The 18,527-nt window shown below is 37.4% G+C and overlaps 2 protein-coding genes across 3 annotated transcripts in view; one reads left to right on the top strand and one right to left on the bottom strand.

Annotated features, from left to right (window-relative positions):
* The window catches only part of ttll5 (tubulin tyrosine ligase-like family, member 5), a 311,958-nt gene extending 307,236 nt beyond the window's left edge, over positions 1–4,722 (bottom strand). For both annotated transcript variants that reach the window (XM_039741240.1, XM_039741241.1), the window contains exon 1: positions 4,536–4,722. The gene's annotated coding sequence lies outside the window, so the exon portion shown is untranslated. The remainder of the gene's footprint in view (positions 1–4,535) is intronic.
* A 199-nt stretch (positions 4,723–4,921) lies between these two features.
* erg28 (ergosterol biosynthesis 28 homolog) lies at positions 4,922–13,353 on the top strand. The gene is made up of 5 exons (XM_039741590.1): positions 4,922–5,026; positions 5,530–5,685; positions 9,301–9,391; positions 10,984–11,102; positions 12,784–13,353. The coding sequence occupies exons 1-5, from the start codon at positions 4,984–4,986 to the stop codon at positions 12,870–12,872; spliced, it is 498 nt and encodes a 165-aa protein (XP_039597524.1). The 5' UTR covers positions 4,922–4,983; the 3' UTR covers positions 12,873–13,353.
* Positions 13,354–18,527: the final 5,174 nt, after the last annotated feature.

Genomic DNA, 18,527 nt, shown 5'->3' with positions numbered 1-18,527 from the left:
CATGTAGAAAGCAGTAGACAAAATGAAGATATAAATAGGTTGAACGTACAAAATAAACCTAATCAGAATTTACTATTTTTCAAGATTCATAAAAAAAGCACATTAATAACTTCTAACACAATCACAGCAGTAAAATGTGAGAAAAAATTAAACTAGGGGCATTTATTAATTGAACCAGCCATTCCCATAACATAGTAAAATTGTTATCGATAACAATTAACAAGATTGAACATAATATATGTCATGTATGGTTTCAACTTGGGGAACTTATCCATACACTAAAAAAAAATAAATTATAGCAGTCAAATGACAGGCATCACAAATACACAACCTGCTTCCATAAGGCTCTGCTGATTTCCAGCTTCACTACAGAATCATTAGCAGCTACAACTGAAGTGTTAAATTAGCATATGATTTCAACTATAAAACAACATGCTATCTGAGTTTATAATTTATTTTCATCATTAAATTTGTCTAATTCTTAGTTCCATTTCAGAGCTTTGACAAAGTTTCTTAATAATCTACAGTCATGCCTAGACACTTCACACTTGGGGGCAATTTTCATTTCTTGGTACACAGAATAATTAAAAATATAGTCTCTAATATTTGTTTAAATTCTTTGGTATTAAAAGTCAGCAGTATATCATACATTAATAAAAAAATATATACACAGGGCTATTCAAAATGAAAGAGCAGATTTCAAAAATGTATTTCAAACAAACTGTATAAGACAGAAAGAAACACATTCCGCACATCACTGGATAGAGGAAAGTTCAATGTTTGGTCCTATGGTCCTTAAGGTTGCATGCACTCAACACGAGTACCATGTGTAGCGCGACAAACCTCAAAACAGAAGACCATTTCTTGCCACATACGAGTCAACTGGTTCCTAGTTACTGAATTCACAGCTTCCTCAGTTCGATGTCGCAAATCTTGAAGATTAGTGGGCACAGGTAGAACAAACACTCTTTCTTTAATGTACCCCCATTGATAAAAATCTCAGGGGGCAAGGCCTGGAGACCTGGGAGGCCATAGACGATGAGCAAGATCTTGTTGTCCACCTCTTCCAATTCATCGTCCTGGAATGGTGTTGTTCAGGTAACGCCGAACCTCCAAGTGGAAATGAGGCAGGGCATCATTTTGCATGAAAATGAAGTCATTCGAATCTTCTTGAAGTTGAATTTTTAAACTTTGAACTTTCCTCTATCCAGTGATGTGCAGAATGTGTTTCTGTCTTATACTGTTTGTGTGAAATAAATTCTTGAAATCTGCTCTTTCATTTGGAATAACTATATATATATATATATATATATATATATATATATATCAAAGCTCTTCAGAAAATATTAATGTCATTCATCCATCCACTTTCTTGGAAAAGCTTACCCAGGGCAGGGTCATGGGGGCTAATCAATTTAAAAATATTAATAGGCCATGGGACATCACATAGCCATATATGCAGCCCTGTTGTCTAAATGGAGCTAGCGGAAGGAAAAAATCTCTCCAAGAACAAGGGGTTAAATTTCAACTAACTGTAACCCCCCCACCAGCCCCCTCTGAACATCAAAGGAATCAACAGACTTCTCTCTCTCAGGCTGGCTTAGAAGTAACAATAGAATTGTGATACATATAGAATACTGAGAAATTATTTGCATTTTCAGGTGGACACTGAAGCAAGTGAATAAAAAGAGGTGACCAAAACGCACCTTTGTGCCTCAAGAGGTCTATAGGACATATTATGGGCAGGGTGCAAGATCAGACAAACTGGACTTGCTTCATGACACAGTATTTGCAGCTGGAAGATGAATTTGCAGCCTTTAAAACGGGGCAAAAGACAAATTATTTTATTAAATTTGTTTTCGTCAAGGGATATGATACTGAACTGACTGATTCTTAGCACTGTGCAAGCTGGGTGCAAGTTATTGTCTTTGTAGAAAATATATTAATACTTCATGCAATTTAAAGGCCCTTGTGCAAGACCCTTAAGCTTAAAATTGCTCTAGGGTGCTGTACAATGGCTGATCCTGTGCTCTGACCTCCAAAAAAAGAAAAGAAAATTTCCCCTTATGGATATTAATAAAGTGTACCAAATACCAAAAGAAAAATACCAAAAATGTGCACATAAAATTGAATAGTAATCTATTATTGTCACAGAGTTACAATATGTGATTTCAACCTACTTTGCAAATTTGTAATTTTATTTTAACTGTTACCAGGCACTTTTTGCTGTACCATGACTTACAGCAAGCAACCCTATTCCAAATGAAAGGCAATTGTCTTCATCAGAGCAGGGAGGAAGGTCAAGCTCCAGACACTGTTTTACTATAGGTATCAATTAGGAAAGCCAACCTAGGAAATCTGCAAAAGTCATCAACAGGTCAGACTGGCATCTGAGACATCAACACAGACAATCATTCTGAAGCTAACTGACCCCTAGGAGTAATGGATAGAGAAGGTCAACAAGTGTCACAGAAAGACAGAATGGGTGTGTATGATGTGTTTCCACCAAAGTGGGTTATCAAGGTTTTGCAGGTCAGTCTCTCTGCTTAGTCCACAGTCTTCTTGGTGTAACAGGAGCATACAATATGAAAACCACCTAGAACACCACTGATGTAATGGAGATGGCCTAAAGATGGCAGGGGATCAAAACAAGCCATGAACAAGAACTGCTATTTTGACACATGACAGGATTTGATCGGTCCTGTCCAGATCACATAGGAGAGGATCTCTGATGCAGAAAGACCTTTGACACCCCTACTTACATCAATGATGATGTGTGGATGTGTATTTTAGTGATGCTTGTAACATTATCTATATTTTTGTTGATGTAACAAACCAAATGAATTTTCCTTATCAGGCAATAAACATAACTCTGCTTAACAGCATTTTCAGGTATTGAAAATTACACTTATCTTTCAATGTAATGCTGTACATATATATATTAGAAACTACATTCTTGAAAATAGATTTTAAAAAGACATTGAACCATTTAAAAAATGAACCAGTAAAGTATCTCCTCAACATAAGAAACCCAGGCCTAAAATCATGTCAATAACCATTGAATCGCAACTAAAGGCAGCTGCCAGTGAAAGATCTTGCAAAGAGTAAAGGGTGTGCAGAACCCTCCCCCTCCCTCTCCCTCTCCCCAAGCAAGGAAAAGATTAGATTAATTTCTTCCTTAGCTACAGTAAATACCATATGTATTGCAGTAGCACTTCCCCTAAATCACAAATGAAATTTAAGAACTCTCCAATGTTACTAACACAACGTAACAGCATAAATAATAAGGAAACATAACCAGGCTAATAGCGACAGATTTGTTTACGCTGTAACCTTACCTGTTCAAATCATGGCACAGTCACTGTCTGAACTGGTTTTTCTGAGGGCACTCTAGGTTTATGTGACATATCCCAAATCACGCATATTAAGTAGACTGGAAACTCCAAATTGGCCCAATATAAGGAATTGCGGGCGAGGGTGAATATGAGTGAACCCTGTATTGGTCCCTGTCTTACATCCTTTGATGCCACCTTCTTGCAACACTTTATGCTGACGAAGTGGGTTTGATAATGGATGGATGAATAATCAGGCTAATGTACTAGAAGCTTGGGGTTAATGAGTCATACCAGATAAAGAGATACTGACAGACATACAAACATCTTTCCTCAGGAGTGTAGTTTTTAGTAGATATATTGTATTACATTCATATGTGCAACATTGACATTTAAGCTTTGGCCACACAAATCCCTCAAGTCAATTACCTTGTTTTTCTATGTATGTTAAATGAACGCAAAACAAATTGGTCTTTAACTGACAAGAGCCACCTCATTGTTTTACCTCTTATTAGTGCATAATAACCCTCAAACGCGAATCGCCGACCGCCACATTGCTTATTGATCTTCCAAAGTGGGGATATCATGAGAACGGTGGATACAAACTAACGGGCTCTGGGCAAAGTGTAAAAGGTAGGCCAAGAATTTCCACTGTTAAAAATGCACATTTGCATCTCGGACACATACTGTATATTCCAATATAGAGCAGCGAGGTACAAGAAATGCCAGCTCTGGACGAGGCAGGGATACATCGCGGGGCAAATCTGACTAGACAATCTAAATTGCGATTCTTTGGAAAGTGTGAAGTTTATTTAGAGCGCCCTACATTTGAAACTGTAATGTAAAGGAGAGACTCTAAAACCGACTCTTTCTTATGGAGACTATAAGCCGCTATCCCCCTGAACACGTTTATACCTTCTAAATCCTCTTTAGTTGTTGCAGGCAAGGGCACATTCACACACACGACAGCAACTCACTCCCATGACCGAAGAAAACCGCCGAATCTGAGCCTTGCAAGAATAATAATTACACATGCCGGTCAAAGAGAAACACGACCCTGTCTGGATAAAATACAGTGCTAGTTCTTCAGCGCGAGAGGACTCCTATTAGTTTTAAAAGTATTTTAGCAGCTTTACCGCCACTTCCTCAGAGCTTCTTCTCAGCGAGCACACTTTTCATCTTTAATTTCTTAGTTCTACTAACCTCAAACCGTAGATTTCAAACTTCTTTTGTTTCCGACAGGTTTATCCATGGAATGCTTTTCAGCTTACAGCCCACCAGCATCACAACATCGTTTAAAATTGTTGTTTTAAATAAATTGGCGCCCCTTGAATCTCATTCAGCTTCGTTCCCACTTGTAACTACAACAACCAAACGGCAACCTTCAACGAGCGCATGCGCACGTTTCCGGACGCTGCCTTACGACAGAGCGTGAGCGCGTCGCTGTAGCAACCGAGCCTGTCGCCAGCTCTTCGCCATTGGTCACTTTCTTCCATAAAGGGGCTGCCACAAGTGAAGTTGCGCCACCGGGTGACCCATGATGTCATCAGAATCTTCTTCTGCTATTGGTTCTTGTTGTTATCCAACGGCTCGCGTGTTCGTGCAAATGCTAACCAATCAGAGATGGAGGCGGGACTGAGCGGCTCTTCTGATGGTGTGCTCGGCAGCAGGACGTTTCGGTAAATTATATTCAGGTAATTTTTTTTTTTTGTTATATTTTTAACATTGATCCGATGATTTTCTACTAATTTAATTGGCATGTTTTCACATGTGCTTCCTAGAAAGTCGTTGCAAGGCTGTGATATTTAAATCGTATGAGTAAATAAATAGAGCCGACCACCTGAGAGGTTGGCGAGGTGTTTGACAGATCAAATTGGTGCACCGGTTTAGAAAATGGACAGAAAATGTCAGTTAAGTACGTCGTTCTGTAGAGCCTTTAATGCACGTGATGTTTTCCGCGTTGTTTTTACCATTTTCTTTAAACATGAATATTGAGACCCAAAAATGCGTGCTTAATTATATGTAGTTCTCGGGGAATAGTATTATAGTTCCATAAGAGCGCCGCCAAATAATAGACCACTTCTTAAAAGAAGAGACTAGCAACAGGTGTCCAGTCTTGGACTGAATTGGATATGTAATGTAAATACCATTGAAAAATGCGATTTGTAATTATTTTTTTCTGTTTTCTTTTTATCAGGTTGCTCCTTTAGCCCCATAGCAATGGGTAGGTTCTTAAATGTTCTTCGCAGCTGGCTGGTAATGGTGTCAGTGATTGCCATGGGCAATACAATCCAGAGCTTTCGGGATCATAGCTTCCTATCTGAAAAACTTTACACGGGGACTCCTGAGTTTGGTGGGTAATTCTTTGATTATGTGGCGCATATTTCATTTGTGAAGTAGTATACCTCTGTCATCTCTACACACTGCCTCTTACCATCTTACAGACTGACAGCCTCAGTTCTTTACCTGTCATGATGTACAAGTAACTGACAAAATAAATACTGTATATGCTTTTGTAAATTATTTTACTAGGACAGTGGGCAGTGACAGGATGCCTGGAAAGCTGAATGGGCGGACACATCTTCCTTACTTGAGAAATAACAGATTTTTTTCATAGTTGTGGTGAAAAATGTCCTAGAAACCACTCTGGTATCTCTATGTTCTTAATAGGGTTGAAATTTGATGTATAGGGATAGACTAGGTACCTTCCATTGTTACCTTGCTCTTCAAACCATTGATTCACCTTTCATGCTCAATGGATGGGTTGAGTTGTCATTCTGTGAGATTTGACTGCTATTGAGATAGAAGGTCTTCACTGCAGGATAAATATGTGCTACTTTGTTGTTACAGTAGTTCTGGTACATGTAGAGAGTACAGTGTAATTCTTATTTGCATGGCTAACCGACATTGTATATATTGGGATTTACCATGGCCATTATGGATGTCGGTGGATCTAAATCACACCAGAACATTCAACTCTACATCATATCAGAACTACCTGACTTATTCATATTTATTGGGGTAAATGGGCATTTGGCCTGAATATTTCTTCTGTCACTGCCTTTCATTTCCAATGTCCTGAATTTGGACCTCATCCCAGTCATTTGTTATGCCTCCCATGTTTGCACAGATCCTCGACCCCCCACTCCAGAGACACGTAGGTTAGGTTAACTGGCCATTGTAAGTTTAACCCAGAATGAGCATGAGTAAATGGTAGTTGCCTTTTGGCAAATGCTGACAGTAATGGCGCCAGCCCCTGCAACACTGAAACAGTTTTAATGGATTGTGGAATTTCACTGCATGTTCTCCAAGCATATACTAATATACCTTTTAAGAACAAGGTGAAGGGCGACAATATGACTTTGTTTGGTCCACTGCTTTGTAACATGTTACTCACACAAGTGCATTTCTATGTAGTGTGCCTTTGCCATTGAACGCCTGTTTCTGAGGCATAATGTTTTAGAAACCCAGAATAGGGAAGGTGACCGGATAGCCCTGGTCAGCCAAACTCTTACTTTAGGAATTCATGTTAAATAGAATGCATGTCAACCTCTGGTCATAGTGTCATATATAGCATGACTTCTTTTATATTTTATAGTCATCTCTTTATTTTTTAATTTCAACAGATGTGTGCTTATGAATATTACACACTTTTTTGGTTACTGTTACACCTTTTACAGCATATAAGCATGCTGAGCCTGTCTTCATTGAAGACTAATTTCTCAATGAATGTTCAAGAAATCTTTCTGCTCCTGCCTTGCCACATATTGTCAAAGAAAATCCATATTTCTTGGTTTCTCGTCTCTATTTTTGCATCTCAAATCCAAGTGCAAACATCAAGGAGTTGGCTTTAGCTACAGATGCCTTTCCTTCAGACCTCCATGTCAACATCACCTTAGCCACTGTACGCACCTTGAACAGACCTCCTCACTTGATGCTTTAGCCAGACAAGCCCCACCAATCTGTCCACTTTCATAAATAATCATTGAGACCTCTACTTCAAGTCATTGTTGTCTACGTAATGAACTAGAAGTACTGCCCTGAACTTTTTATGAATGTCATGAACTGCATGTCTGCTCACCCATTCATTATCTTAACTGCTTTCCTAGTTCAGGATTACCTCAATGACTACAATGTAAAACCTTGATTGTGATAGATAGATAGATAGATAAATAAGAACTTTATTTATCCCGAGGGAAATTCTTTTGTCATATACATGCTCAGTGCAACAAGAGGAATAAAGATAAGGTAATAAAGAGTTAAGAAGATCAGTAGTAATAGTGCAAACAGAATAACTAAATAAACAGAATAACAACATAACTCAACAAAATATCAAATAACTATAATTATAACTAATAGTTTGTATTATAACTATATAACTCCTTTTATGCAAAGCAACAAACAACTATAACAAAAAACTATAACCGATATAATAAATTACAGATTATTAGTGCAAGTGGTGCATGTGATGATGGGAAGGATCACCTACAGAATGAGGAAGAATTATACAGTCTTATTGCCACAGGTAGAAAAGATTTCCTGTGGCGTTCGGTTCTACACTTGGAGGCAATGAGTCTTTTGCTATGCGTGCTCCGATGACCCATCAAGGAGGCATGCATGGGGTGAGAGGGGTTGTCCATGATACCGAGAAGCTTTTTCAGCATTCTCCTCTCAGACACCTCCGCCAGGTTCTCCAGTCTGACACCCAGAACAGAACCAGCCTTTTTAATCAGTTTGTTCAGCCTGTTGACCTCGGCTGTCTTCAGCCCACTGCCCCAACACACAGCTGCAAAAAACACCACACTCTCTACCACAGAGTGATAGAACATAGTCAGCATCTTCCTACAGACATTGAAAGACCTGAGCCTCCTCAATAGGTAAAGTGGGCTCTGCCCTTTCTTGAAAACCGTGTTGGTGTTCTTGGACCAGTCCAGTTTACAGTCAATGTGTACCCCCAGATACCTGTAGTCCTCAACCACCTCAACATCAGTTCCTCTGATGGTGACAGGGGTGGGAAAAGGAGCCTGTTTTCTAAAGTCCACAACCAGTTCCTTTGTCTTTGTGATGTTTATCTGTAAAAAATTTAGCTCACACCACTCCACAAAGCTGTCCACCACCCTCCTGTATTCATCCATACAGGATGCATGCATCTTCACTCTTTCTTTAATGTGTCTCATTAATTGTATTTATTTTTTGACTTTTCATATGGTAGTGGGCATTTGTTTTGTTACAATAAAATAAAAAAAATTGAAAACCTGTATTCAATATAATTAAATGTTCGCAATTTACATCAGTGTTTCCTCTATTTATAATGTACTTTTACATTGGCCTTTACATCTAAATACTTGTCAAATTTGTAAGAAGTTTGAGTGTTTTTATGGTTTATCTGATTCACAAAAGCTTTAATTCAACTGCTTCCAACCTACAGTATGTATACTGTTTTAAACAAACAAAGTGAGTTAGTATTTGTATGTTTTTTCAACTGAATTGTGACCAATTTTAACTACAAACTGAAAGGTCTGTAAATACACTTGTTTCAGAAACAAACATTTAAAAAAAGGAGGCTTATTTATGATGTATTTTTGAAAAAAAAAAATGACTAGCAACAAGAAGAACAAAAATTGGAGTGCTAGTCCATCACTGCACAAATCTGGCCAAACCAAGCTAGTTTAGCTAAATATTTAGACTGAGAAAACAGGAAATCCTCAGTAATATATGGGAGCTTACAGAAAGCGAAATTTCCTAGCAGCAAAAGTTAGGCATGCTGAGGGATGAGACAACTAAACCACTCAGTGATGCAACATTTCATTAAATAATGTATAAATCCTCAGTATGTGCCAATATCCTAATGTTTCTTTATTGCTTAGTACTACCTTCCATCTGTTGATCATTTTGGTTTTTGTGATATTCTTTTGGATGATAGTGCTTTAGTTTTCTCAAGCATATGCATTCTGTTTTTTATTTACAGTGAATGGTCTCCAGGCACGAACATTTGGAATATGGACTCTCCTTACATCAATAATACGCTGCGCTTGTGCTGTAGACATACAAAACAAAACGTAAGAAGTTAGTTTTATGGAATTTAAATTAACTATTCAGTTTTATTTTGAATGCTACCTTATTTAGCTGTGCTACAATGTACAGTATATTGCAACATCTGTTCAAAATACATCAAGCATTTCTATTTAAGCATATTATTAAAAAAATATAACTCTATTTGGTTTTGGGCAGCGTAGTGGTGCAGTAGTTAGTTAGCTTTCTCCAAGCTCTACAGTCCTAGATAGGAATTCTACACCCCATCATTGTCTGTGTGGAGTACGTACTTCCTTCCCTTGTGTTTTTGGGGTTTTCCACAGGTATTCCAGTTTTCCTGTCACCTCCCAAAGCCCCAAATCACAGGTGAGTTAGCAGTAATCAATGATTGAGGGTGGATATGTTCACAACTGTGCCTTACAATGGAGTGGAATTTCAGGGTTAGTTCCCACAACCTGTGACCCTGAACATTATTAAATGGGTTTGATGATGGGTTGATAGATTCAGAAAATTAGCAAACTTCCTCCACAATTGTAAAACAGAGGCATCGACTATTTCATGGAGTGTGTAATTGCATTTACTTGGATTATTCATTCCATTGAGGCAATTTTTGGTATTTACTTTTATATGAAGGAATATCAGATAATATAACATAACAGTCTCAACATCACTTAATCCACAATGGAAAACAATCCTACACATGGCACCATTTCACTTCTTATTTCAGTTTAGAGCTGCCAAGTAACCTTACCTGAACATCTTTGAGGATGCTAGAGTAAAAGAACAGTACCCAGAGAAAAACCCCAAGCAAACCTGGGGAGAACTTGCAAAGTTCATGCAGAAAACAAACAGCCACAGATTATGAACCGAGGATGCTGCATCACTATGCCCCCTACATAATACATAAATTTTAAAAAATAAACAATCCATAAGGGGACATGTATTTAAATATATTTAATCTTAACGTAGGCTTGGTGTTTACTTCTGAATGTGTGTGTGTGTGTGTGTGTGTGTGTGTGTGTGTTTTCACCCTGTGATGGACTGGTGCCATAAATAGGTGTTGTTCCTGCCTTACAGTTAGTGATCGCTGGGATAGGCCCCTGCTGCCCCATGACCCTTCCCTGGATCAGTGAGTTACAAAAAGGGGTGGATGTAAAAGATTTTTAAAATAGTTTTATTCACGGTTTTCCCTGAAATTGAAAGTGAAGCATTGTCTTACTTTGTCAAAGTGTGTAAGTGTGTTTTTTTATACTTTGTCCATCAACAGTATCCATTTTGATCTCCGTCTCTTCTACAGGAATTAGTTGTAGGTCAACATTTCAGGGGAAAAAAAGGCCCTTTAAATCCAGGAGAAAATCTGATGCATCAGTTGTGATATCTCAAAACATGCTGCTTTATTTGGACATTAAATTCCCTGTGACTCTTTTTTTAGTTTTAGATTATTAATTGTAATAATTGTTTTTGTAAAGTCTAAATTTTAAATTATTTTGCAATTCAACTAACATGTTTATTCACATGTTTAACACAGAAGGTTATGCTGTATCTTTTACAACTATTTGTTTTACACATTATTTTTATATTTCTATTTTTTTTTTCTTTTCCAAATGTCGTGTCGTAGGTTATATCACATCACCCTGTGGACGTTTGTTTTGGCTTTGGGTCATTTTATGTCTGAAGCATTTATTTACAAAACTGCTCCACTTACAATTGGTGTTATGGCTCCACTCATAGTGGCAGGTAAGAAATTCAGTAATTTTATAATCATATTTTTAGAAAATTCTGAAATATGCAGGATCTCAGGGTTATGCCATAGCACAGGAGTCTATTCTGAATGACAATACAGGAGTAGAATTATGCAAGCTATCAACACTAAGGGAATGGAAGAACATAATCCCTATGTAACATTTCAGTTGTTCACTTGTATGTCCTTTTCTTCCATACAAGTCTGAGACAAGATAAAAAAGAAACATCAAGACACCTGTATTCTGAATGTGATGAAACTTCAAATGTTGTCTTTTTTTTTAATGTAAGTAAGTAATACTGGGGCCGATAAGCTGTTCAAAATTTTTTTGTTGTTTGTTTTGTGGCCAATATGGGGTAATAGCTAGGTAGGCATCAAGTACAAATTGATGTTTTCTGTGTCATAGGTGTCAGTACTCATACCAAATTGTGTGGTTGTGTGCATATGAACTGATGATTCAAATAAGCACTGACCAATTAAAAGAAGTAAACAGTTTTTTTTTTTTTTCCCCCAAATAATTATGACCTATGCAAAGGATGTTAGTTTCAGGAACAAGTAAAAGTATAAAACACAATTCCTTTTGGTTATTTCGGAATTGTATTTAAGAGACCATGCTTTACTAGATTCAGCAACATTCTTTCAGCTTAAGAGTGAATCACATACTCGAGGACATTAGGGAAATCAAGGGAAAGTGCATTTAAGACTGAAGCCAGGAGGCAATTCTTTACGCAAAGAGTTGTGGGAATCTGGAACAAACTATAGACACTTGGAGTTCAAGCAGAAACCTTGACAAACTTTAAGAAGAATCTGGATTAGATACTGGGACAGTTTAGCTATTAGCTGAACAAACAAGTCTGATGGGCTGAATGGTCTCCTCTCATTTTTCAAATTTCTGATGTTTATTTTGAATATCAGACTAATGGAGTGATTGTTAATCTTTCAAGTAATTGTCTTAAGTGCATTAACCATCTGTAGTTTAGACAATGTGGGTTTTTCCAACTTGATTTAAGTTTAAATAAGGAAGGAGCATAACACAGTTATCAGTCTATTGAAATATACATATTTTCATAATATTTAACAAAGATCATTTGATTGACTGGATGGATTCTGGAGTACCAAATCTTTGCAGTAGAGGATTCTTGGAAACCCAAAAATCATCAGTATAAGAAATAATAACATAATGAAAAATGCTTATCAGTTTTTAATCAGTAATGTCTGCAGTTGAAATCAGTTTTATTGTTATTAAGAGAAAAAAAAGTTAGAGCCTATTATCCTTCCTTGAAGTAGGCTTTTTATCAAGAGAGAAAAAGATATATAGAGCGATGACACATTGTGCCTGGAATCCCCAGACCTAATTATTAGTGCAGTGATGTTAAAGGCTAGCAGGAGACAAGAACAGAAGCTTACAATACAAACTGTCATTCCGTCTCTCAATTTAAGCTTTCTTTAAACGTTCATTGTATCTTAATTCCATTCACCCACTTGGCAACATTCTGATTCTTTCATAATGGTTTTTTAAAGGTAACTGCATTCAATTGCTTTGTTTCTAATGTAGAGAGGGCGTTTAGCCCAGGCAGTGTGCACTTCTCTTGCATAACTGTCCTTGAAACAGTTGTTAATATTTGAGCAATATATTTATTCTCTTTAAATTGGAATGTTTTATTCCCTTTTATGCAGGGTTTTCAATTATTGGAATGCTGTTTGGTTTCCAATGTATGGCAGAGCCACAGGATGCAGTGGTAGCTCGGCAGAAAAAGCGAAACTGAGGAGGTGGATGAGTGACACCAGCTGAATGTTTCTGGACTGCTGAAACAAATGGCTACACGGTGGAGCATTTTAACAGGACACTGTCATATACTAAGTGATTAGGAGCTTCCTGTACATTCCTAATTCAAGTGACACGCACAAACAAAAATCAAGGTGATGGTGTTTGCATTTTAATTTCTTCCATGTTCAGGGTATTTCATATTCATCCTGCTTTTGTACACACCATATAAATGTGATCCAGAGAACTTTAATGCCGTCCAGTGCAGTGCCAGGTTCAAGCTGACCATCTTTTGTGTATTAAGGTTGAAGTCTGGCTGCTTCCTTCTGCATGTTAGCAGAGTTCAATGGGCACTGACTAAAATGGGCATAAATCAAAGCTTGGGTCTGAAGAACGTAATTCAATGTAAAAAAAATTGTCAAAATACAAGTAAATTATTAATTTGAAAATGTACTGGTAAAACCAGTTTCCCAGGTTACTGATATAAGTTGTTTTCAATTCTTATAATTTTTAGGAGGACTTAAACTGATAAGTTTATAACTACATTATGATCTGGACAACATACCGTGATGTTGTTTAATGGTTGAAAAGGGCTACATAAGGTGATCACATTTAAATATCTAATAATAGTACAAGCTTTCGGCTTGTGCAGAAGACAAATTCAGGAGCTCATCTAATCCATGCTGAATAAAGCACACGGGCAGCCGTCTTCCCATATGAATACTGGTTTATGAGAATCTGAACTAAGTAAGTGTGGTCTTCTGGTTTGTCTGTTTCAAAGAAATTGCCTATTCATATCATTTATGAGAATTTTGGGACATGTGTCACAGATGCTGTACTCTTGGATAATTTGGACCTTTTGCATCTCTGGCATTATAAAACCTTCACTGTACTGTGCAAGCCAATGATTGCCCCCACAAACTCAGTAAGGGTATACTGTAGTTTTAAATTTGTAACTGGAGAACAACTCATTTGAGTTACTAAATGCACTCTGTGTAGATGACAGTGAAGATCTACAGGGAAGGGAACTCATGAACTGGGATATCTGGAATGGGAAACCTGTCGCTGAACAGTATTAGGAACCCCCTGTCTGTTGGAAGCACTGGCTGCTCATTCCTTTTAGCCAAAGGGTTTTTTTATATAATCATGTTTTCCATGCATGTGCCTTCCACAGTGTGTCCCTCCCTTGAACGTTTATATACTTACATCTCTCTGCTATTAATTTAGAATTTGACATTTCTGAGACTAACCCACTTTCTAGACTTATCCTTTTAAACACAGAATTACTATTCTCTAGTAATATCCTACTCTAGAAAAATAAAATGTAAAAATATCTTATTCCTGAACCTTGAGTTAGCAAATTACAAGCCTCTAACTCTCCAGTCTCACAACAGTTCTGTGAAGTAATAGAATCTAAAATTGCTGTACACTTTAGAAGTTTATTTTAAATTAGTGGTAGTTAGTGCTCCCTCTACAAATCCAGTGTTCAGTGCTAAAATCCTGCGCTGCTCCATTTCATTGTGGAGTTTGCATGTTCTCTCCAGTTCTCCCACATTCAAATACAAATAAATGCATGTTTAGTTAACTGGCCCTTTCAGGCACAAACATGGATGTGTGTGTGATTGGCCCCAGTGATGGACTTGCTGAATGCCCAATGCCATGTGCTTGTTGAGTATATTTTAATAAAGCATACAATGTTATTTCTAAAACAACAAATATCAAAACAATTTTTCTGATTTAGTTTTATGCTTCCTTGTTTCAGTGAGTTACATCTCCTTATTCACTTTCAGCAGCTTTTGTAAATTAACATACCCACCACAGCATTCATCAAAGGCACATATCACTTTGGCTTATGCCTCGCAATCAATAGTAGAAAAGCAGATTAAAATGCAAAAACATAAAGCAAACTAAAACAAAAACAGTAGAAGGCAGTGTAGGAGGAGGTCATATATGATGTAGTGGCTATACAAATGGCCTGCATTTTTAAAATGAAATTATTTATAAGCAAATCTAGTTGTGTGCAACTCGTGTTTGGAATTTGTCAATGCAAAGTCTCTTGGCACTTAAACTAATGAGGGGGAAAAATATAGAAAAGAAAGTCACAGGTTTATTTGGCACTTTTCAAGGTGAATGCCATCCCAATGCACTTTATACATAACAATTTATATGCTACAGTATATAAAGGTACTAAAATGTACCCATTCCTATTTAAGACAGCAGTTGACTCTTGTTTTTTTTAATCAGTCTCCCATGGAAACTAATTGAAGCATTCATGAAAATGTGGGAAATGAGTACATTTTACAGCAATAATGGACATGCTTTGAATTACTGCCTGTAACCTTGCTTTTATTTTTTTTTCTTCAGTTTTATGCATTTACACAGATCAAATTTTTGCCATATATTGAGTATTTTAAAAGAAACATTTGATGCAACTTAAATCTGGGTTTCTGGTATTATTTAAACGCTGCTTTCTAAATTCTTATCTGAAAAATCATCTTTTTATTACAGATCATGTATAAAAACAAATCCAAGAACTCAGAGAGAGAGATTGCATGCTTTTTAAAAAATATTTTTTGAAGACAAAATGGCCTTTGACATTAATCATATTTAGAAATGTCTTTAGTAAAAGCTTAAATCGAAGTTGGTTTTCTTTTATTGCTGTTCATTTTTACAAAAATCTTTATGCAGGCACAATTTTTTCCATGCATAACATTTTCTTGTAATTATCTCTTAATATGTATAGTATTGGTGCAATACTTGTTTCTCCCAAATCTGGTGCCCAGGTAGGTGTATTCAGTCAGTTGCTGTCTGTGTTGACTATGCAAGCTCTCCAGGGGCCTCATGTATAACGCCGTGCGTAGAACTCGCACTATAACATGGCGTAAGCACAAAAGCCGAAATGTGCTTACGCACAGAAAAATCCAGATGCAGGAATCTGTGCGTACTCCAATTTCCACGTTAAATCCCGATCAACGTGAAAACTAACGCTCGTGCACGCGCATTTTGTAACGCCCCAAATCCTCCCAGAATTACGCCTATTTGAATATGCAAATCAATATAAATCGCCCTTAAGCGCAGCCTTCTGTGAAAAGACAATGGGAAAAGCACGGGGAAAATATAAGAATTTCAGCGAATACCAAGTGGAGGCAAAGGAAAAACATACTATTTGTTCAAATAAACTGTGGTATAATCAACAAAATGAAGTTGATCGAGTGACATAGCGTGTTGGAGAAACTTGAAAGCTCACATTAACAAAATCGCACAATGCCGGAAATAAAAAAGAAGCCACATATCAAAATTGCCGTGAAAAGAAGAGTTGTAAGCCCACTGTCTGAGTGTCATATGAAAGCTATTTTGCTGCATTTCACCTTAAAAATGATATCGTCATCATATGTAAATACGCGCTTTATAAAGTGGCTCAGGTTGTGAGATATTATAACTGTAGTGCAAGTTTACAGTGGGGTGATTGTACTTATAAGTACAAACCGTTCTACAAGGTGCTATTGATTGAGTGCATTTAAAGTTCTTGGGATTAAACTGTTTCTGAACCGCGAGGTCCGTACAGGAAAGGCTTTAAAACGTTTTGCAGTGGCTGAGGTAGCGTGTCCTTAAAGCTGTATACTGATAATTCTCTTTCCGATCAGCTGCTGCTGTGATTCACACTCAGATACAGTGATATAAATACTCCGAGTCGTGCAGTGAGAGTAATATGGATGATCCGCTGTGGCAACTCCTAACGGGAGGAGCTGAAAGAAGAAGAAGAAGAAGTGACCATTATATTGTTACGAGTTAATTACAATCAGATGTATTACACTAATAAACAATATGCGGTTAGTTTCTGTGTATTTATAAAGCCGCGTCGTGAAAATAATGAGTAATCACACAGGAACAGTAGCACTGCTTTGACGCTGGGTGCCGCCAGTCTGCAAAACCGAGCAGAGAACTTGCGTACGACAAGACATGAGGTACCGTGGAAAAGTGCGTGCCTTTACGCCAAGTGTAGGTTTTATACATCGCGATTTGAACGTGGAAAAGTTCTTACGCAACATTTCTTTGCGTACGCACCGTTTATACATGAGACCCCTGGTGATTACGTGGCTTTTTTATTCCACACTCCCAAGAGGGCAGTCTAAATAGGCTCCACATTAGTAAGTGGGTCCTGCAATGGATTGGCACCTCTGCCTGGTTTTGTTCCTAGTTAAATAGGTGTGTGACAGTATCCTTTATAGTAAAAGGGTTTGAAATCGTGTTCATTTTAAAAGAGCAATTGTTTTAATGGTTACTAGCAGGTATAAATGGGAAGCACTGTGACACAGCAGGTAGTGCAAGTGCCACACAGTATTTGGAGTCAGTTCAGTTCAAACTAGAGGAGGTTCTGTGTGGGTCTCTTCAGCAGTTGTAAGAGTAGTCAGCATATCATTCATTCATTTGCTGAACCTGCTTATTAAAGAGTCATGTGCAAGCAAACCCATCCTTTTGCCTTTAAGCTAATGGTGAATATGCCGGTCTACTTCTGCAAATAACCTACCCTGGGCTAACTGAAAATTGCCAGTCCAGCATACAGAGATCTCGGTCATGTAAAACAAAATCCCACGTGTCCAAAAACCACACAGACATGGATTAGATGGGAATTCAAACTTGGTCTGCAGGTGCAGTGAAGCAGAGGTGCTAGAAACTGTGTAGTCCTCAATTAAAATCTGATGAATAATGTTTATGTCTAGTAATGTCTAGTAATTTAAAAAAAACTTCAATGTAATGATTGACCATTCATGCCCTATCCAGGCATATATTTGTTTGTCACATACAAATTATACATACAGTACAATGTGTAGTGAAATGCTTATGTTACAGAAAATCAAAGAAAAATATATATAAATAAATATCAAATAATATTATAACCCCTCCCAAATACACATGAAAATATCTGGCTTGAATAAGAGAGATGTTGCTGTCAACCATTCATGGACTTCCTGAGAGAAAAAAATCAGATGACCTTCCAAAATGGGAAAAAGGTGCTCTACGGTGCATAATACTCAGAGAATCAAACTTCCTTTTAACATCATTTTTAATTAACTAAGACTGCATTTAAAAATGCCAGCCATGGGTACTGACAGAACATAATCTGTTTACAGGTGCTGGTCATAAAATTAGAATATTATGACAAAGTTGATTTATTTCAGTAATTCCATTCAAAAAGTGAAACTTGTATATTAGATTCATTCATTACACACAGACTGATGTATTTCAAATGTTTATTTCTTTTAATTTTGATGATTATAACTGACAACTAATGAAAGTCCCAAATTCAGTATCTCGGAAAATTAGAATATCAATTAAGACCAATGCAAAAAAAGGATTTTTAGAAATGTTGGAACTGAAAGGTATGAACATGAAAAGTATGAGCATGTACAGCACTCAATATTTAGTTGGGGCTCCTCTGGCCTGGATTACTGCACCAATGTGGCGTGGCATGGAGTCGATCAGTCTGTGGCACTGCTCAGGTGTTATGAGAGCCCATGTTGCTCTGATAGTGGCCTTTAGCTCTTCTGAATTGTTGGGACTGGCGTATTGCATCTTCCTCTTCACAATACCCCATAGATTTTCTATGGGGTTGAGGTCAGGCGAGTTTGCTGGCCAATCAAGAACAGGGATACCA

Source organism: Polypterus senegalus, chromosome 18, assembly GCF_016835505.1.
Source record: "Polypterus senegalus isolate Bchr_013 chromosome 18, ASM1683550v1, whole genome shotgun sequence".
Classification (NCBI taxonomy): Eukaryota; Metazoa; Chordata; class Cladistia; order Polypteriformes; family Polypteridae; genus Polypterus; species Polypterus senegalus.
This window is presented reverse-complemented; position numbering and strand designations above follow the sequence as displayed.

What these genes read in the sequence shown, in the direction of transcription:
- erg28 (XM_039741590.1), top strand. Translation starts at nt 4,984, where the DNA reads ATGGTGTGCTCGGCAGCAGGACGTTTCGGTAAATTATATTCAG. An exon ending in TTTCGGTAAATTATATTCAG is followed by an intron (nt 5,027 to 5,529) that starts GTAATTTTTTTT and finishes TCTTTTTATCAG; the next exon opens with GTTGCTCCTTTAGCCCCATA. An exon ending in CACGGGGACTCCTGAGTTTG is followed by an intron (nt 5,686 to 9,300) that starts GTGGGTAATTCT and finishes TTTTATTTACAG; the next exon opens with TGAATGGTCTCCAGGCACGA.